Raw genomic sequence first — 22,556 nt, forward strand, 5'->3', positions numbered from 1 at the left:
CCGCGCGGTAGACCTCGAGTCGAGAGCACGCACGCGCGCCGCTCGCACTCTCTCTCACTCCGCCCCTCCCCGCTACCCCTCCCGTGGTAGCCGGACAGGGACCGTCGCTCCGCTCTCACTCAGTTCGCGGAGCCCAGACCTGGGACCCAGAGAGACTCCCCCGCTCTCTCCCCCTCTCTCCCTCTCTCTCTCTCTCATCTACGCAAGCGTGGATCGCGGGGTCCACAGATGCGCCGCCCGTCGGGCGTTCCCTCATCCTCTCTCTCTCTCTCTCTACCGCGCATGCGGACACCCACGTGCAGACTCCTCAGCGATCCGGACATTCACGAACACCCGAGCGTGACCCGAGTCACGACTACTTCGTGAGTGACTCAGGATCGGCTCCTGTCGCTTCGGGTGGCCGCTCCGCCACACACACACACACCCACGCTCACGCCCACAATCACACACACCTCCTCTTCCTCCAGGAAGAAGGACCACACAGCCGACCCCATCGGGCCACGCTCCGAACGGGTTAACGCCCCTTCCTGTGCGTCTCCGGACGCTCACACGCACGCACGCACACACACACACACACACACACACACGACTTGCAAGTTTGAATGTTTTGTTTTGTTGATCATGTGTTAATTAGTAATAGACATTGTTAATAAACGCTCATTAACTGAACTGAACGATTCATGCTTCTTTTTGGATGTCTTGTGACAAATGCCCATGGTTGGACAGTCTATGCTCGATCTCACACCTTCTCTGATAATTTAACGGTTGTTTATCCAAAGATTAACATCCATCTTAAATTATCTTTCCATCTTTGAGACTGAAAATTGGTAATGAATGTTCCTCTGACGAGGTGGTGCCCCGGAATTATTAATTAAATAACCCACAGGTTCATTTAACGCATAATTCACAACTTCCCTCAGCTCATTTTCTGTAATTTACCCATTTCCAGTAATTGGTAATTTGCGGCATTATTGATTAATTAATAACACCTTGTTAATCAATAAGTTAATGGTTAAATCACTCTGTGGTCTACTCCATTCCCAAATAGCTGATTATTTAACATTATTAACGAATAAATAACCATTTATTCTGATTAATAATAATTGATGTTGGGTTAAATTACTTGGTGCTTCACTTTAAACAGTTTATTATGCCATAATTGATTGTTATTGGTGATCCACTGTTAATGACCTGCAAGTATTAATTGGTAAATCAAAATTTACCCAAATTAATAAGTAACTAAATTACCTAAAGTAATCCATTACTCTCAGTAATCAATACTTTAGTAATTTATTCCCAATTACCAATCGTAAACCCCAACACTTATGTAGATACCATAAATGCTTTTATAGTACCCGGGGCTTTTATTTGTCTCAAGTGTAGCTGCACCAGGCTTTTAGTGGAAGGAGGCATGTAGAAGAGAGAGGCTTATATTTTAAAATTTTCAAAAAGTAGTGCAGTTTAGAGCTGGGGCATATATCGAATTAATTCAAATAATTCGATTTGATTTTTTCAATCAATGTGAAAATAATTAAATCTCAAAATCGAGTTTAAAACTATAGTGCGTAACTTCGGTCGCCCTCTAGCAGAATTCTGTGTTCTTACAACAATAAAGCCGGTGTTCTGTCAGATTTTGCTACCTTTGCATTTTCTGATAGACACGTCAATTAATTTTTGCAACCGTGTCAAATTTTGCTGCCGTTGTTTTTTCCCTATAGCTTTGTCCATTACAATTGTTTATCTAATTACAATGACGTTACCATGTTAAAAAAAGCAAATCTTCTTACGTCTTCCTCTATTTTTTTTTTTTTTTTTTCTAAAATTGTAGGGGAGCATATTTTGATAATACAATCCCCCCCTCAAATATTACTCTCAGTACTCAGTCACTCAAATCATTAGTATTCACCCCCAATACCCCCGTATCATTAATTCCAGCTAGTTTTAATGTGTTTTATATGTAATTTAGGGTGGTAGCATATTTTTATAAGTGCACTTGCACCCATCAAATAATGCTCCCAGTACTCAGTGCATGAATCAGTCATTAGTATCAATCCCAGTAGCCTTGTGTCATTAATCGCAGCAGTTAGTTTTCATGTGTTTTATATGTACTAAGGGGCGGGAGCATATTTTGATAATTCACTTGCACCCCATCAAATAATGCTCCCCTCAAAATTGTGAAGCGGGCCTCGACTCTGCCATGCAAACTTGGCCTGATCCACTGCAATCCTACAGCTTCTGGACAATGGTAGGGCACAACCTTCGTCTTGAAGGATGAGTCAGCCGTCACAGCAAAGGGGTATGGAGTCCAACAAAGCAGAGAGGGCATTACAGCAGCTGAATCCTGGCACAGATGTGAAGCAAATCATGGTCACATGATGGCTCGGTACACTCTCAGTACACACTTCGCAAAGACAGTTGGAATTTAAGAGTTCCATATGCAACATGCATTACAAGCACTCTTCTTATTCTGCTTATTAATTTGCTCATAACTGCTTGTTCTTCAATAATAAACACAATTGTGCAGCATGGTTACAAACCATGCTTTTTTGGTGTGTTTTTTTACAGGTGCAGTGTGAATCATGCTCAAGGTGGGCACGTTCTGAATGTGCCCAATATGAGGATGCCAAGGGGAAAATATATTTGTGCCCAAAATGTAGAAAGAATTAAAAATAGTTTATTGAGTATTTTGTCTTTCTGTTGGAATGCAGCAGGCCAGTTCAGGACCAACAGCATGGCTTCAAGGCATAAAAGTAGGTCCTGAACTGGCCTGCTGCATTCCAACAGAAAGACAAAATACTCAATAAACTATTTTTAATTCTTTCTACATTTTGGGCACAAATATGTTTTCCCCTTGGCATCCTCATATTGGGCACATTCAGAACGTGCCCACCTTGAGCATGATTCACACTGCACCTGTAAAAAAACACACCAAAAAAGCATGGTTTGTAACCATGCTGCACAATTGTGTTTATTATTGAAGAACAAGCAGTTATGAGCAAATTAATAAGCAGAATAAGAAGAGTGCTTGTATTGAAACCAATTGGTGATTGACATTCAATCCTACAGGGTGATGAGGGAAAAATACTTGACAATAGGTTTCACAAAAGGAGTCAAAAAAAGAAGTGCAGTTGCACTTAATTCAACTCATCTGACTATCAAAATATGCTCCTGCCCTGAAGTACATAAAACACATTAAAACTAGTTGGAATTAATGATACGGGGGGTATTTGGGGTGAATACTAACGATTCATTTCTGGACTGAGTACTGGGAGCATTATTTGATGGCGTGCAAGTGAACTATCAAAATTCACACCAGCATAAAAGTACTGATAAAACATCAAAACAAGCTGGGATAATTACACAGGGCTATGATAGAGGATGCTGGGACATGTAAATTCCAGTTTTACAACACAAAGTACTTACCAGTTCTCCGAGAGCTCTCCTGTCCTGCTCTCGATGCTCACTCAGCGCGAACTCCAACAGGGAGCAAAGAATTACGGGCGTGACTTTAATAACGTGGAACACGTGCGCATAGCCGCAAAGTAGCAATTTTGGATGGGGAGCAAAATCTGACAGAACACCTGCGCTTCAACATGACGTACGCCCAGGTGTCCCCAGTGTCCCCCCCAACCCCAACCTGCCACAGTGATTCGCGTTTCCACAGCGGAAACGGTTTTCATTCTGTGTGAATCAGGACAACTGGTGAAAAAAAGATGGACTCTTCCGAAGAGGTAGTTATTGTTTTCTTTATTTTGCCACAGAAATGCAAATAGCTGATTAAAACGGGAGACGAGGTGCCTGCTAGTCTGTAACTGACAGGTTAGTGGATGAAAAGACCCAGTGGTCGTCAGCGGAGATCATTTGTTGTCCGTCGGTCTCCAGTAGCTGCTTCTTGATGAAAAACAAAGTGTTACACATAAAGTAGGAAAAAAGCCATGTCAGTCCCACTAATTCTAGAAAGTGTCAGTGCCTGTGCTGCACCATTTACCGTGATATGGTGTAGGAAAAAAGTGTAATTTTTTTTTTTTTTCATTTCTTTGGATTCTCTGCCACGTGGCTTCCTGGCCTGCCTGAGCTCTGCCTGTTGCTATGAGACCCTCCCATCCTCCCCCTCCCTTCTTGTTGTGACGTAAAATGCATAATTTCCTGTGCGCTGGCGCGTAGGGTGACCATATTTAGAATTTCAAAAAAGAGGAGGGGGGGGGGGTGCTCGAGGCACAAATTCAGATAGGCTTCTCAGAGGTTGATGAAAATGCTTTATTATGCTTCAATGATGCGAAACTAACTTCTTTAACAAAATTAAATGAAATGTAAAAACTTGAAACAAAACAATAGCTCTCTTAGACTCTTCACAAATATTAAATAATGTTCTAAATATGAATCTTCTGTTAGAAAATCCAGCTTCAACAATATATTTCTTAATAACTAATAAGATAGAAGAATATAAGAGTCTCACCAAAACACTAACTTAACAAACAAAAAGATATATACTTTTAATCTTAAATTGTTTTCTTCATCCTGCTTTTCTTCTACATTCTGTTTTTCATCTCGGTATGTTGGAACATTTTTTTGCAGTTCATCTGAGAAGCTGCTCTTAAAGCTGGTGTCTGGAGTTTCCGTTCGTTTCCAACGTATGACTCATTTTTCAACAGAGCTTCAATGTGTCAGTCTGGTTCCATACTACAATATAATATTAGCACAAAGCAATATAAAGATTTATTTATGAGCTCCGCCTTCGTCTCATAGACCCCCATGTTATCCGAAAAAGCGTCGGTCAGCTTCAGTCAATAGATTTCGAGCTTCCTCATTCTCGTGCCGTCAATCAACGCGTGGAGCAGCCAGAGAGCACGGCCGCTCGCCCAGCAGAGGAGAGTTAGCTCTGCAGCAGATATATCCACTGTCTGCTGAACATCCACCGGAAACAGCTCAACATGGAGGATGCTGCAGGACTGGAGGCTCTCATTTTCACCCGACGGATCATTTGAGTGCACAATTAAAGGGGGGCTTGGTCGCTCATGAAAGTAGAGGGAGGGGGAACCTGAGATGTTGGATTAAAAAAAAAAACCTCTCTCTTTCAAAACTCCGGACACCAGCTTTAAGCTTAGGCTTTTTCCTGCTCCGCTGTCGAATTAAGTAGAGAAGGAATTCATCAGTTCTCCATAAATAGTGTTGTAAACAGTCGGAATGCATTGATCTCATGCCTTGTATTATAATAAATAGAGGGGTTAATAAATAGAATTTAGATTGTTCTCTGATCCCACTCTATAGCGATAGGAGGCGCTACTGCGCCTGTTGAAATGGTGCCATCTGCCGTTAAACACCACAGAAGAAGAATCAATCAATCAATCAATCAATCAATCAATCAATCAATGTATTATTGTACAGCCCAGTATCACAACAACAGCTGCCTCAGAGGCTTCAAGATGTTACACTGGTTGGTAAAAATAAAAACAGTGAATAAGCATCATGTTAATATGTCAAATTCACAGTAACGAGACAAAATGAAGCAACCACCGCCTTAGACTAGGCATGTGCCGATATGAAAATTTGATATCACGATATTGGTGGCCCAAAATATCACGATTCACGATATTATTACGATATTTGGTGCGTTGCTTTTAATTCTATTGAAAATGCCCCAAAACATTGCGAAATCCATCAATATCTGTCAACAACACTGTGCATTTTAACATGCCTGAGCACATTTTGATAAAGTAGAGGGAAAAAATGAAACTTTACTCTCGCCTATTTTTTTTTTCCAGATTCCATACTGAAAAACACCATGATAACAATGAAGCAGCCATAAAGCTGCCACTGACTGCATTCAGCAGCTCCTGGACTACAACTGGGCCAGGTTTCATGAGATCAGCATAAAGCACAGAGATTTTATAGTGTTTACTTTGGATAGAACCAGGAGAACCCTTCATTTGGCCATTTGGAGACCAACCTATGCCAAACTATAATCAATCAATCAATCAATCAATTTATTTTTGTACAGCCCAGTATCACAACAACAGTTGCCTCAGAGGGCTTCAAGATGTTACATTTGTCGGTAAAAGTAAAAACAGTGAATAAGCATAATGGTAATATGTCAATATTTACAGTAACGAGACAGAACGAAGCAACCACCGCCTTAGACCCTCACATCCGGCAAGAAAAAACTCCAAAAACCCAGTGGGAAAAGAAGAAATCTTGGGGAGAACCACAGTATGGAGGGATCCCTCTCCCAGGGACGGACAGCTTTGGCAACAGCTAGCATGAGACAATAAGAAGTAAAGCCTAGGACTATGTTGAGGACAGTCCGTTGGACGGTCCAGCACAAGAACCACGGATCCCAGCAGTAGAACCGAAGCCAGTCCACGGGCAGGACCGACAGGAGTGTCCTCCCGGTCCGGACAGAGCTTGTTCATAGGCCTTCGTAATAGTGGAGTCAGCAACTGAAACTGGAGAAGACTCCCCCTCGAAGGGGGGGACAACAGGTGAAAAGCAATGAACGGACTAAAGGGAAGAACATTCAGACATTAGAGGACAGGGCTCAGTGCACCGTACTTCCCACAGCATTCTAGCTCCTAGGGCAGCTTTGTGGATACTTAACTGTTTAAACTAGTATTTAGTTAGTATAGTTTAGTTTAGTTTAATTTAGTTTGGTTTAGTTTAATTTTGTTTAGTGTAATTTGGTTTGGTTTGGTTTAGTTTAATTTAATTTAATTTAATTTAGTTTAGTTTAGTTTAGTTTAGTTTAGTTTAGTTTAGTTTAGTTTAGTTTGGTTTACTGTAGTTTGGTTTGGTTTGTTTTAGTTTAGTTTAGTTTAGTTTGGTTTACTTTAGTTTGGTTTGGTTTGTTTTAGTTTAGTTTAGTTTAGTTTAGTTTAGAATCCCTAGCTGACCTGATCATAGGCTGCATCGAAGAGAAACGTCTTGAGCCTAACCTTAAATGTGGAGACTGTGTCTGCCTCTTTGACACCACTTGGAAGCTGGTTCCATAAAAATGGTGCCTGATAGCTTTGGAGCATTTGGAGACCAACCTATGCCAAACTATACTAAGTAGGTTTATAACTTATTTGAAAGGAATCTGACTTTAAAATACTTTTAATTTCCACTACAGGAGTCTGTATGCAATGCAGCCTTTGGCTCTGATATTTAGCCACTATATCATACATTTCTGCAGTTTTTGTGCAGAAACTTATAATTGTCCACAGTATTGTGCACAGTACAAAATACTTTTTTAATAAATGACTGAGCCATAGCATTTAGTTTCCAACTGAAATATATTTATAATAATAAAATCAATACAAAAATAGCCAATTATATGACAGGGAAAACAAAAAAAATCCCCTTTGCAACATGTAAACACATGAAGAAAAAAACAAAAACAATGTGCAATAAGCTGTAGAAACGCACAATGAAGATAAATGTGCACGTTTCAGAATAAAAAATTGCCAAATATCACAGAAACAATCACTGATTGTGTGTGTCGCGTGTGTCTCGCTCTGCGGTGCACTGCTGCGTCTTTTAGAACCAAGATGGCGGCGGCGCTCGTGCGGTTACGCTAAAAGATGTCTCCCAGCTGGATGATGCCTCAGTCACGTGTACCGTATCGTATGAACACTCACCAGACATGTCAACAAACTTTATTTAAACTCCCAAGATTAACGACAAGCCCACAAGATGGCGACAATAACATTCAGGCGCGTGACGCGCTGTCACTACTGCAGAGGATTATGAAGTTAGTTTTGGTCAGAGGAGAGCGTGGATAGGTGGAAAATGACCACAGAACGGTAAGGAAATAAAACATGTTGTGTTTGGTGTGAATAGCTTTGAGATTTGGCGAAGAAGTGTGAGAGAAACATGCAATCTGAGGCGCTGGCTGTGAAATGTAAAGATGGGTTTTGGGTTTGTTTTGCCGCTGACGGGAGGCGGTCGGCTCAGAGAAGATTCTGCCTGGTGTCTCTTAAAGAGCAGCTTTTCTAGTTTCACGCGAGGCCCAATACGTTGGGATGGAGCACACGGATCTCTGGTTCTGTTGCGTTTTGTGTCGGGAGGTGCAGCTGAGGGGGGCGGTACAGTGTCTGTCGGGCCGAACGCGTTAATGCCTCGTTTTAATCATCCTGGCATAAAATTACTTACTTTAGGGGTTTTCTGTGGATCTGGGACTTTTGTGGTGGTTTGCAGTACATTTTGCTGCAGAGGCTTTGACACCTTGGGTTAGATCAGTAGCTGTTTCGGTAATGGGCTTGTCTCCAGATGAAACAGACGATATCTTGTAAATGACGTGATATGATAATCTCGGCTGTCCAATATCGTAAATCGCGATTATATCGTAAATTGGCACATCCCTACCTTAGACCCTCACATCCGGCAAGAAAAAACTCCAGAAACCCAGTGGGAAAAGAAGAAATCTTGGGGAGAACCACAGTATGGAGGGATCCCTCTCCCAGGGACGGACAGCTTTGGCAACAGCTAGCATGAGACAATAAGAAGTAAAGCCTAGGACTATGTTGAGGACAGTCCGTTGGACGGTCCAGCACAAGAACCACGGATCCCAGAGGTAGAACCGAAGCCAGTCCACGGGCAGGACCGACAGGGGTGTCCTCCCGGTCCGGACGGAGCTTGTTCATAGGCCTTCGTAATAGTGGAGTCAGCAACTGAAACTGGAGAAGACTCCCCCTCGAAGGGGGGGACAGCAGGTGAAAAGCAATGAACGGACTAAAGGGAATAACATTCAGACATTAGAGGACAGGGCTCAGTGCACCGTACTTCCCACAGCATTCTAGCTCCTAGGGCAGCTTGGTGGATAGTTTAGTATTTAAACTAGTATCTAGTTAGTATAGTTTAGATAGTTTAGTTTAGTTTAGTTTAGTTTAGAATCCCTAGCTGACCTGATCATAGGCTGCATCGAAGAGAAACGTCTTGAGCCTAACCTTAAATGTGGAGACTGTGTCTGCCTCTTTGACACCACTTGGAAGCTGGTTCCATAAAAATGGTGCCTGATAGCTAAAGGCTCTTCCACCTAGTGTCCATTTAGAGAGTCTAGAAGAAGTGCTCCGCTGTCTGAAGCCCCGTCTGCTCTGCTCCGTCTGTGTGTGTGTGTGTGTGTGTGTGTGTGTGTGTGTGTGTGTGTGTGTGTGAGCGCGCGGCGCAGATCGGCTCACAAGACGCCTCTCGGTAATCACGTCGCGCAACAAAGTCTCATAGTACTGTGTGCAAAGCGCTGCTCAATTTACGTTCACGTGCTGAGAAACAGTGAACCCCGGACATTTCCTTGAATTTAAAAAACCCGCCCGGACGCCCCGGACAGGACGTAAAAAGAGGACATGTCCGAGGAAAAGAGGACGTATGGTCACCCTACTAGCGCGGGAATGTCGCCGGTCGACAAGCAAAGCAAGAATTATATTGAAAAATCCAGCGGCATGTTAGAGGAGCCGATCGGCTTAATCTGCATTTTGTCATCTCCACTAGCAGTGGCCTGGCTAAAACGGACGTTCAGAGACATTTAAAAGTTACGCACTATAGCTTTAGGGTGAATTCCAGTTCTCCCCTCAGCCCTCGCCCTTGGCCCTAACCCTTCGTATTGCGCGTTCACGTGAAGTGGTAGTGGCGTCCCGATTCAACTTCACACCCCTTCAGACCGAGGGGGAGGGCGGAGAGCGAGGGCTGTCTGGCCCTCGAAACGGAGATTTTCTGGGGGCACACTGGAAAACGAGGGCTATGTGAAACTTCCCACATTGCGCTGGGAAATGGTGAAGAAAACATCCGCGGCAACCAAAGAAATCTACAAATGTGAGTATTTTTTGTTAAAAAACCCCGCTATTTTAAGGTCGCTGCAATGTTCCGTGACAGCTCGTTAGCATTAAGTGCATCTGCTCATGTAAACTGATACTACCGTAGCCTGCTTTTCTGCTTTGAGCGTATAAGACAACCGGAAATATGCAATTTGTGCTCCGCTAGTAAACATGACCGGAGCATTATGCAGGATCAGACTGTAACGTTAACATCAACGAGCACCGCTGGGATCATATGATTGATGAAGAATGAAACGTGGGTTGTGAACGAATAATTCCTTCACAGCAGTGCTGCATATCAACCAGATAATTGTGAAAACCTTATATAATAAAATAACCAGCCTGGCAGCAGATTACTACAGCAGATTACTTGTGCTTTCATTCACATATGACAGCTGCAGCCCTCTTATGTGTCTTAACTTTTCACTCATATTTCACTTTACTTTTTATCCAGGGAAGAAGAATAAGAAGAGGAAGAAGAGCAACAACCTGTTTTACTTTTTGAAAGAGGAAAGTGCAAAGGAGCAGAAGTGCCACAAAGAGAGTGAAGCTAAAACTGAGTGTTTTTTGAGCCTTTTTGCCAGATGCAAATAATTAATCCTTGTCCAGCCATGGTGTGTAGGACCCTTTTGCACATTTTGTTATTGTTATGGTTAGTTAAATATATAAGAGTCCGTTTTTTGTTTTACAGAACTGCTGGTTTGATTTATTTTTTTTTTGGTTGTTGTGCAACACAGCTTAATCCTTTTACATGTTTATACTATTTTATTAATTTTGGAGCAAAAAAGTTAAAACTGTTGCTGGTAATGCCAATTGCATAATAAAATGCATTCTTTCTAATTTGTATGAATTATTATTAACATTTTTATGCAGCACACAGAAAAAACAATCCAGTTGCAAGGAGAGGGAGATTCGTGCAGCTGGAGACGCATCGTAAGTTCGTTTGTAAACAATACCGGCGTCAGTGTACTACGTCATGGCCGACCACTGATGACGTATGATGATCTTGATGGATTGTCCCATTTCTTAGAGGGGAATTTCAGGCCCTACCCCTTGACACTCCGTTTCAAGGGGTAGGGCGAGGGGAAGGGTTAAGGGCTAGGGGAAGGGATGAAAAATAGAATTGAAATTGGACCTTAATGTTTTCTGTCCCTCCGCCATTTTTACTGGACGCATGTAATACACACAGTCACCATACCGGAGGACTGGCGCTGTAGCACAGACGACCGTCAGTACAGCGCCGTAGTGCTTCACAGAAAAAAAGAAAAGACAAAAAAAATTAATAAATAAAACAGGCTTATATTGGGAGGCGGCTTTTCATGAGCTTTCTTCAGTGACGCACCCGGTCATTAAAGGTGCATTAAGGAGTTTTTCAACTTCAAAAATACTTATTTTCCACCATAGATATGTTACACATTTTTAATGATGTGTACTATGTGCCCTGACTTATTCATTACCAGAACCTCTAACAGCGCTAAACTGTCACTTGAAAGCTGCAGTGCCGGTCCGGCTCCAGAGTTTTTTTGGGGAGAATTTGAAAGGAATGACGTAATGCGCGCTCCAGCTGGTTAGCTTTCGTTTTGTCCGCCATTACTCCGCCAGATGCTTAGTGAGCAACAACTGAGCAGGATCTTCCAGAAAGTCAGAACAGACTGGCTTCTAGCACTGCAGCTCCACACAGACTCCACCATGGAAAAGAAACTTCAATCTTACTTGAGCGCTTCTAAAAGAACGAGGAAGGAGTTCCCCTCTTCCGTTCACGCAGACCACAGGCACGAGTGTTTCACTAAGCTGCATTATGCCCGAGGCCTGCAGGGGGCGCTGTTTCGCATAAAACATGCAAACTGGGCATAAACATGTACCTTTAAAGGAGACGGGCTTTTAATGGAATACAGGTCATTATTAGAGGATTTACGGTATGTAAGTGTCTGAAAATATACATTCAGTATATGTAAATTTAAAAAAAAAAGGTTTATTCATATTGTTTTTATAATATTGCCATCCATCATTATCTTTTTCACAATTCCTGATTAGAAGTTTGAAAATATTCTTTTCAGTAGGTTTCCTGGTTGCCTGGAAAGAAAGAGTTTCCCTTCATTACATACAGCCAACTCCATTTTGGGAGGGTTAGACTAGCAGAAAAATGCCATAATAATCTTTCAATGTAAGCTTTAATTTTGGAGTCTATAAAGGACATATTTTATGAATATCTTGCACACAAATGCACTCCCACAAGCTGCATTAATTCATTAATGTGCATAATGTTGATCATTTGGCATTTTGAATGCTTTCTTTATTCTTTACCTGTGTATTTGTTTTTTGTGTTTTTTTTTTTTTTTTGCTTCTGGAACAATTCAGTTTCCCATAGAAACCATTAAAGGAATACTCCACCCAAAAAACGATTTGGCCTCATTTTCTACTCACCCTCATGCTGAGAAACACTCCGGAGCACTTTTTTGACGTTTCAAATGCAATTGGAGATGTTTGGGGATTTTCGTTGTCAACAAACAGGGACCGACAAAGCCCGACAGAAAAAATGGTCCATAAAATCCACAAAACGTTCCCATTTTCCTTCATACTGCTCGTCCGCTGTAATCCAAGTGTCCTGAGCGCGTAACGTCCATAATTAATTCTTAACGAGGTCATTTAGTACATTTTAAGAGCCCAAACAGGGCGCTCTCATACAGCTCCATTGCATGTCTGTGCGCACCCTGAACTACGGAAGCCTCGGCAGACCAAGCCAGACGCTTGCGCGCTTTCAGTGACTACTTTTCTAAATTGCAAGTGTAGAAGAAGAAGTTCCGCTGTTTATATTCTGCTGTGAGTGACCGAGCTGTGGACAATCACAAAAGTAATTGGCTGCTGTTTTAAAGCTTTGAATTCGGTGTCCTGCTGAAAGGGCACAAGCGTGTTGCTTGGTCTGCCGCGGCTTCCGTAGTTCAGGGTGCGCGCAGACATGCAATGGAGCTGTATGAGAGTGCCCTGTTTGGGCTCTTAAAATGTACTAAATGACCTCGTTAAGAATTAATTATGGACGTTACGCGCTCAGGACACTTGAATTACAGCGGACGAGCAGTATGAAGGAAAATGGGAACGTTTTGTGGACTTTATGGACCGTTTTTTCTGTCGGGCTCTGTCGGTCCCTGTTTGTTGACCACGAAAATCCCCAAACATCTCCAACTGCATTTGAATCGTCAAAAAAGTGCTCCAGAGTGTTTCTCAGCATGAGGGTGAGTAGAAAATGAGGCCAAATCGTTTTTTGGGTGGAGTATTCCTTTAAAGTGTCATGAGGATGAATGGTTAAAGTTGTGTGTGAAATGCAGGAGAAGTAATATCTAACCTTTCTATAAAACAGGTGCGAAAGGAAGTTTTTTCTTAATCCTCATTTTGAAAAGCAAAAGTCACTGAGGAAGTTAGAAACGTTATCTTGTCATGGTTCATGGAAAAAAGAGAAGTGAAAAAATGAACAAGCCAGAGAGGAAGAGGATCCTCGTGAACTGAATGTTTAAACAAATACGATTGACTTTTCCACTGAAAAACCCATCAGATGAAAGGATGGAGGATGGCTCTTCTTTTCCATCCTTTAGTTTTTCTGTGATTGTTGGAGGCAAAAATCCCTGATTATGTGTCATGTTTTCTTAAAAAATGTAATGAAATATGTGGCCGATGTGAGCCACAGCATTGATTTTAATGAGTAAGGATTAGTGGCGTCCGTTCCGCAGCCGGAACGCGTCCGGTGTGAGCCCGGCATTAGTTTCTGTCTCTGTTCTCAGTGAAACCAAACTTCCCACCCTGCTGGTTTAGACTCAGAACCACTTGATGAAGAGGCTGATTTAAATGTTTCCATCGTCACTGGACAGAAACACTGAGTGGAGGCAGGAGCTGTGTGTGATGAGAGTATTGATCACTGGTCCCGATTATTTTGTGAGTTTTGTACTGAAGTCAATGACTTATGCGGTGGAAGTGCCTTTTGGAAAAATGTGGGGCCCACATAAAGATGCAGAGTTAGACTTATGTGTTGAATCATGCGATGGTATAAACAAGCTGGTCTCAACTCTTAGTGCAGATGTTCCGACGCATCACAGTATCAAGGAAAAGCTCCTCAATGTGTGCTGTAATTGAACAAGTAATCCACACAGTATCACCCTCAAGAGTTTCTGATGGTTGGCTTTTCTTAAAAAAGCACGATACAAATTATCAAGCATTCTCCTGTTTTTTCTTTTTTGTATCTGTTGAATTTGTTTTGGCACCAGATGTAAATTCAAGGCCCTGAAATCAAATAACAGAAGCTTTCTGGAACTGGAATACTTAACTTGGCCCCTTTATTCTCCAGCTTGATCCTCTGTGTGTGGTCAGGGTTAGAAGCTTTCAGAGGCTGTCTCTGTCTCTCTCTCTAATCCCTCTCTGAGCTCACATTAGGCCTGCTAGTGTGAGTCGAATTAAAGCTGGTTTCTAGCTCTATTTCTTCAGACAAAAAATTGTGACAGCTAATGGGAAATAAAAATGGATTAAGTGCAATCCCTCTGGCAGGTCTCATTTCCTTGCTAAAAAGCTAATATAAATCTCACACTGCTGGAGTTACAGAGCTTGTCGAATGATTTCCCACATTTTTTGTTAAATATTCTAGACCATGTTCTGCCACCTTTATGACCAAAAGAGCCATTTTAGTGATTTTTCCGTCATGTTGTTGTGGAGCCACATTTAGGGCCAATCCCAATTCTACCCCTTACCCCTCCCCCTCAGCCCTACCCCTATGATATGTGCGTTCACGAGGCTTAAGGGCTATCCCAATTCTAATTTTTGAATAGGGGTAGGGGAGAGGGGGAGGGCTATTTCACCCCTTTCAGGGAAGACTGCATCGATGCTTCCTATTCTCTATAGGGGTAGGCGGAGTTTCACATTGGCCAGAAAAAAAAAAACATGGCACCCACCAAGGAGTCGCACAAATGTAAGTTTGCTTTCTGTATGCTATTTAAAAAGCTATAAAAAGTGCATTTGCTTCACTGAAATTTATAGATATACTAGCGTGACAGTGTCCCAGTCATGGATTAACGTTTTAGCGCTGCGTTCAGTTTAGAGGTGAAAATGAAGAAAAGTTTTTGAAATCAAAATACAGCGCCAAAACACAATGGGAGTAAGTTATATTATTCATCTAAGCTATAATATGTCAGTAATAAAACGTGTTTATATAGATATATATGTATTACTTTAGGAAATTCATAAAAGACAATGGCTTGGAAGGTGAAGTTACAGCCCAGCAAGCTTCAAAAAAGTGGGAGAACCTCAAAAAGAAATATAAGTTAAATAATATTACCATTGTTAAAAAACAAAATTAATTTCTATCATTTCTAATATCCATAGTTTTTTTGTTGTTATAGGATCTGAAACTTGTAAAATCTGGCTCTGGCACAGAGGAGGGGGAAACCACTGCTGCAAATTGGCCTTATTTCGAAAGGGGTATCCCAATTCATAGTGCTGCAGAAATAGCCCCAGCCCTCAGCCCTGTTCTAAAAGGGGTAGGAGAATGATAGGGGCAGGGCCAAGGGCAGAGGGGTGGGGGTAAGGGGTAGAATTGGGATTGGCCCTTAACCATTAAAATGAGGCGAATGCAGCTCAGGAAGTCTCATACTTGGTATTGATGCACAAACAAAAGCTATTTCTTACTGTATGATGGATTCATTAAGTTTTAACTACAGTTCAGAATAGTGAACATTTTATTATATTGAACCTATTTTTGTACCTAATTTTAACAGATTTATTCCTCTTTTCAAGATTTTTTGTTGACCGTTTTGAAATTTTTGCTGTTTTAGCCATTTTATCTCTTTTTAAATTATTACATGATTCGTTCAAAAGGGATTCCACAAAGGCACAAGAAAATTTGGGAAAAATAGCAAAAACTACAAGAAATGAGGGGGAAATGATAGAACACCTTAAAAAAACCTGAAATATCAACAATTTCTAACAGAAAATCAAATACGGTTGAAAAAGCACACCAAACTGTTTAAAAATAAGTAAAATGTTTGTTCACGTATCATATTGTGAAGGCTTCATGGAGCTGCTACAAGGGACTAAAGAGCCTCTTGTGGCTCCAGAGCTGCAGGTTGTAGACCCCTGTTCTAGTGGGTGTACGTAGAAATCACAAGCAAATAAGTTTTTTATTTCAATTATCGCTTTACCTTTGTTTTTAGGCTGCACAGCTGCTCATTGATTAGTGCTATCATCTCACTGCAAGAAAGTCCTGGATTCAATACTGTTCAGGTGCTGTGCAGTTTGCATGTTCTCCCTATGTGTGTGTGTGTGTGTGTGTGTGTGTGTGTGTGTGTGTGTGTGTGTGTGTGTGTGTGTGTGTGTGTGTGGGTTTCCTCTGGGTTCTCCAATTTCCTCCTATGGTCCGAAAAACATGCATGTGAGGTTAATTGTGTGTGAAGTTAATTCTATGTTACCCCAAGATGTGAATGTGGGACATAGTACTGATGGAGTGCTACTATCAGAGCCAGAGGGGGTGCATGCAGAGAATGTGTGACTAATGGTTGGTCAGAAACCCCACATCTATACTAAGAAACTACTCGCTCAGTGTTTGAATGTCCAACGGAGGAAATTACTGTCACGGTTGGAGATTGATGGGTGCAGTGTGCCTCATCCACGGTACGAATGTGCTACGTCAAGGAGGAGTCGGGACGCCGGTCAGTATGGGAGTGATTACAGCATCACGCATCACCCCGTAATGGTGAGCTTGGGTACCAAGCCCTAATCCAGTGCTTCTCAAACTGTGGGGTGCAGTGCGGGTGCCAGTACAGCTCCAGGTCCGGACAGGATCCACACCTACTGGCTGAAGAAGCTCCCTGCTCTCCATGAAGGCCTGGCAGCCCAAATGACCCAGCTGCTGAGAGAAGGGAACCATCCACAGTGGAACCCAAGGTCCACAGTCCTCATCATGAAGGACCCCAGAAGGGAACAACACCGTCCAGCTACCGGCCGAGAACCTGCTCAGCTACATGGAAGCTCCTGTCTGGCACCACAGCGGCTAAGATGAACAGGAACATGGAGCAACACCTGAGCAGAACCCAGAAAGGACCTGGCAACAACAGCAGAGGAGCCAGGCAGGTACTGGTCCACAGGGCGACTGAACAACACTGTAAGAGCAGAACCCCCAGCCTGAGCCCTGCCTGGACTGATTATAGAAAGCCTCTGACTCAGTGCTGCACACATGGATCCTGGAGGGTCTGGAACTGTACAGCATCAACAGGGAACCCAGAACCTTCCTGGAAACTCAACGAGGCCATGAATCAGCTCTGGAAGCTGACTGGAAGCCAGAGCAGAGGAGAGCATGAGATGTGGCAGATACCAGGACACACTCTGTCCCCCCTGCTGTCCTGCAGAGACCTGAACCCCCTCAGCCAGACCAGCACCAGGAGTGGAGACAGGACCCGGTTCCACAGTGGAACAATCGCCAGTCACTCCTCTACATGGACGACATCAAGCTGCAGCCAAGACTGACCGGGACATGGACTCCCTGATCCACCTCACCAGGACATCCAGCAGGGACATGGACTCCCTGATCCACCTCTCCAGGACATCCAGCAGGGACATGGACTCCCTGATCCCCCTCACCAGGACATCCAGCAGGGACATGGACTCCCTGATCCCCCTCACCAGGACATCCAGCAGGGACATGGACTCCCTGATCCCCCTCACCAGGACATCCAGCAGGGACATGGACTCCCTGATCCACCTCACCAGGACATCCAGCAGGGACATGGACTCCCTGATCCACCTCACCAGGACATCCAGCAGGGACATGGACTCCCTGATCCACCTCACCAGGACATCCAGCAGGGACATGGACTCCCTGATCCCCCTCACCGGGACGTCCAGCAGGGACATAGGGACGTCTCTGGGACTGGATCAGTGTGGACAGATGGTATCAAGCAGAGGGACGATGGTCCAGACTGAAGGGCTGAACTACCTGAAGACATCAGAGCTGTGGAAGAAGCTACAGATACCTGGAGAACCACAGGATTAGGGATGTGCCAATTTACGATATAATCGCGATTTACGATATTGGACAGCCGAGATTATCATATCACGTCATTTACAAGATATCGTCTGTTTCATCTGGAGACAAGCCCATTACCGAAACAGCTACTGATCTTACCCAAGGTGTCAAAGCCTCTGCAGCAAAATGTACTGCAAACCACCACAAAAGTCCCAGATCCACAGAAAACCCCTAAAGTAAGTAATTTTATGCCAGGATGATTAAAACGAGGCATTAACGCGTTTGGCCGACAGACACTGTACCGCCCCCCTCAGCTGCACCTCCCGACACAAAACGCAACAGAACCAGAGATCCGTGTGCTCCATCCCAACGTACTGGGCCTCGCGTGAAACTAGAAAACCTGCTCTTTAAGAGACACCAGGCAGAATCTTCTCTGAGCCGACCGCCTCCCGTCAGCGGCAAAACAAACCCAAAACCCATCTTTACATTTCACAGCCAGCGCCTCAGATTGCATGTTTCTCTCACACTTCTTCGCCAAATCTTAAAGCTGTTCACACCAAACACAATATGTTTTATTTCCTTACCGTTTTGTGGTCATTTTCCACCTATCCACGCTCTCCTCTGACCAAAACTAACTTCATAATCCTCTGCAGTAGTGACAGCGCGTCACGCGCCTGAATGTTATTGTCGCCATCTTGTGGGCTTGTCGTTAATCTTGGGAGTTTAAATAAAGTTTGTTGACATTCGTTCGCGTCTGGTGAGCGTTCATACGATACGGTACACGTGACTGAGGCATCATCCAGCTGGGAGACATCTTTTAGCGTAACCGCACGAGCGCCGCCGCCATCTTGGTTCTAAAAGACGCAGCAGTGCGCACCGCAGAGCGAGACACACGCGACACACACAATCAGTGATTGTTTCTGTGATATTTGGCAATTTTTTATTCTGAAACGTGCACATTTATCTTCATTGTGCGTTTCTACAGCTTATTGCACATTGTTTTTGTTTTTTTCTTCATGTGTTTACATGTTGCAAAGGGGATTTTTTTTGTTTTCCCTGTCATATAATTGGCTATTTTTGTATTGATTTTATTATTATAAATATATTTCAGTTGGAAACTAAATGCTATGGCTCAGTCATTTATTAAAAAAGTATTTTGTACTGTGCACAATACTGTGGACAATTATAAGTTTCTGCACAAAAACTGCAGAAATGTATGATATAGTGGCTAAATATCAGAGCCAAAGGCTGCATTGCATACAGATTCCTGTAGTGGAAATTAAAAGTATTTTAAAGTCAGATTCCTTTCAAATAAGTTATAAACCTACTTATTATAGTTTGGCATAGGTTGGTCTCCAAATGGCCAAATGAAGGGTTCTCCTGGTTCTATCCAAAGTAAACACTATAAAATCTGTGTGCTTTATGCTGATCTCATGAAACCTGGTCCAGTTGTAGTCCAGGAGCTGCTGAATGCAGTCAGTGGCAGCTTTATGGCTGCTTCATTGTTATCATGGTGTTTTTCAGTATGGAATCTGGAAAAAAAAAATAGGCGAGAGTAAAGTTTCATTTTTTCCCTCTACTTTATCAAAATGTGCTCAGGCATGTTAAAATGCACAGTGTTGTTGACAGATATTGATGGATTTCACAATGTTTTGGGGCATTTTCAATAGAATTAAAAGCAACGCACCAAATATCGTAATAATATCGTGAATCGTGATATTTTGGGCCACCAATATCATGATATCAAATTTTCATATCGGCACATGCAGCCCGGATGAAGCAGCCCGGAGGTCAGCCTAGGCCTGTGCGGTATACCGGTTCGTACCGAAAACCGATCTGTATTTTCGTTATAATATGACTTTTTCATATGCTGCAATACCAGTGAACAGCCCAAACAACGTCCGGAACGTGCGCGGCAGTAAAGTGTTTCAGCGGGGACGCATTTCACTGCTGCACACCAACAACACAGCGTGTATTTTGAGCTGAGCTGCCGGCGAGAGCTCTCAAAGTGAAGCACACCAGAGGAACTAATACCATAAAGAGGAGCCACATCTGTGGTTTGGAAGTTCTTCGGCTGTAAAAGGTCGGACATGGACCAAACAACTATCTTTTGCAAATGCTGTCGAGCAAAGGCCTCTGGTAGACCCTGCAGAACCCTCCAGCTCCCAGGCCTCTGGTAGACCCTGCAGAACCCTCCAGCTCCCAGGCCTCTGGTAGACCCTGCAGAACCCTCCAGCTCCCAGGCCTCTGGTAGACCCTGCAGAACCCTCCAGCTCCCAGGCCTCTGGTAGGGGACCCCAGCTGGAAAGAAACTCTGTCCAGGAAGGGCGAGAACACAGTTTTTCAGTTTTTATACACACACACCAAAATACACACAACTTATTTTAATTCAGCATGTCTGAAAATTTCTACTACTTCACTATTCAAGAATCAAATTTTATCATTATTTTGGAACTAATTATTAATGTTAATATTCTGACAGGTTGTGCAGAATGCACAAATTTAATGGGGAGGAACGAACATGAAAAGTTCTTTGTAGATTTGTATTGGTCCCTGATCCTCTCCTTTAGAATTGATGACCCTCTCTGGATAGGGCGTTAAAGATCTGGGAAGCCTGAACCCACTGGAGTCTGCGTGAAGTCTCTAACTGCAGATTAGCGTAACATTAATCTTGTGTCCTGGTGTGATCCGTCCACAGGTCCAGAAGCTGCAGTGCATGTGCCCGGTGGACTTCAGAGGGGTCTTCCAGCTCGACGAGAGGAGGAGGGATGCTGTGATTGCACTTGGTATTTTCCTGGTGGAGTCAAGCCTGCAGGTAGATCTCTTAATCCTTCTTTTCTTGTGATTGTTTGCGGTTTTTTTCATCTTCTCCCACTCTAACTGTGGAATACTTGCATGGCAGCATAAAGATGCCATCGTCCCCTACCTGCTCGGGCTCCTCAAAGGGCTTCCTAAGGTTCAGTGGATTGAAGAAAGCTCAGAGCGGAAAGGGAGAGGTTTGTTTGAGTTCACTCATATTTTGACACCGTATGAGTATTGATTTCACACTGCAAATAACAGGTGAGCACTGTCAGTCGAGACTGAAACATCCTCTTAATCTCCGAAGGCCACTCTTTAGGTCACAAATGTAAATATGCTGTAGTTGTTGGTATCAACAAATTCAGTTGTTTTTTTGGTTTTTTTTTGCAGAAACTCTTCCAGTTGCAGAAAACTTCAGCTTCTGTCTGGTGACGCTGCTGTCGGATGTCGCTCAGCGGGATGAGGCCTTACGAGGACAGGTGTGTGAATGTGTTCCGTTGGTGCTGATATGCAGTATTTAAGCTGCTACGTCAGCTGCTGTAGTGCAAATGTTTTGAAGCAATAAAAACACAACATTAGTTAATCTGCATGATGATAAAACAAAAAGTCTGAATGGTAGAGATGGTGCTATGTGGGTTGGTTTGTGTACTGAGGCTGTTAGCTCTGTAGCTTGGCGGCTGGATCTGATTGTGATTGATAGATAAGAAGGTGGAGATATATGAGAGTGCTAGACATACATGATGTGATCAGTTTTTAAGTAACTATAGTGGCACCACCGTAGGTGGGCAATCAGGTGAGTACCTGTTATACTGATACAGTAGATACAGTATGTACATAGATGAGTAGGTAGTAAAGTAAGTCTGTGGCTTTTGTGATTTTTGAAGTGTTGATGGTGGGTTGTTTGTAAGGCTTTAGATAAACACATACGCCTGATTTCATAACTACACTCAGCCATTCTGAAACATTTTATATCAGCAGCTGCATCACAAACAAATGCCATTATTTTCCTCATGGATTTTTTTAAGCGTCCCCAGACCTAGCACTGGCCCTTACTCCTCCCTCAACCAATGATTCTTTACAACAGGTCATTATTGTAGAGGAATTCTGTGTCTCACTGCTTCGTTTAACTCACTACAACATGACTTATACCGTGCGCTCACTTCTGATACCAGCACTGCGTGTGCAAAGCACGGAATGCTAAACAGAGATGCAGCACTGCCTCCCTGGGTGAGCTAGCTTAGCGCCCTGCAGCAGGTCATCAGAAGGCGCTCGCCTTGAGCAGAGGAGGTGGTGTCAGTGACAGTCGTCTGGCCATGCCGGCGGTCGACCAGGACAACACTGGACTCTTGCTTTCTGTAGCTAATCGGTGCTTTGATGATGCATCGTATTTGTTCCAACAAACCTACTGTACAAACATGCTCTACATTCTGAAGAAAGCTCTCTTGGATACATGAATGACCGTTTTGATGTTTATTTGTTTTTTTTTGTTTTTGTTTTTTTGTTAAAGGTCACGAGTGCATTGAACATTTTGTGGGACAAAATCATGCCAAAAAATCATGATTGATATTTTTTCCAGAATTGTGCAGCTCCAGTTGATAGGCAGGTTTAGTTGATAAGCATGGGAATAGGTAGGACAGCACGTAGGCATATGGTTATGTAGATTTCACCCATGTAGGGAGATCAGTAACAGTAGGTGTTTGGCATGCAAGTTGGTCGACAGATTGGTATACATCAAAACCGGTACAGACATCATTTTTGAAATGTTACCGTAAAGCCACTGGGAGATAAGACGCCAGAGGTGGGAGATTGGAGCCTGATCAAGTCATCTCCATGCCATGTGTTTGCTCTGACCATGTCTCACACCAGGTGAATCTAATCAACCCTGCTCCTCAGCTTGTCTGAGGTACATGGTGAGGTCAGAAACATGGCATGGAGATGACTTGATCAGGCTCCAATCTCCCACCTCTGTAAGACGCACA

The 22,556-nt window shown here is 43.2% G+C and overlaps 1 protein-coding gene across 4 annotated transcripts in view; it reads left to right on the forward strand.

Annotated features, from left to right (window-relative positions):
* The window catches only part of pi4kaa (phosphatidylinositol 4-kinase, catalytic, alpha a), a 103,009-nt gene that overhangs the window by 12,258 nt on the left and 68,195 nt on the right, over positions 1–22,556 (forward strand). For all 4 annotated transcript variants that reach the window (XM_030084472.1, XM_030084474.1, XM_030084475.1 and 1 more), the window contains exons 2-4: positions 20,477–20,593; positions 20,681–20,774; positions 20,968–21,056. In XM_030084472.1, coding sequence (XP_029940332.1) covers positions 20,477–20,593; positions 20,681–20,774; positions 20,968–21,056 — 300 coding nt within the window. The remainder of the gene's footprint in view (positions 1–20,476; positions 20,594–20,680; positions 20,775–20,967; positions 21,057–22,556) is intronic.

The sequence above is a fragment of the Salarias fasciatus genome (genome assembly GCF_902148845.1).
Source record: "Salarias fasciatus chromosome 7 unlocalized genomic scaffold, fSalaFa1.1 super_scaffold_4, whole genome shotgun sequence".
Lineage (NCBI taxonomy): Eukaryota > Metazoa > Chordata > Actinopteri > Blenniiformes > Blenniidae > Salarias > Salarias fasciatus.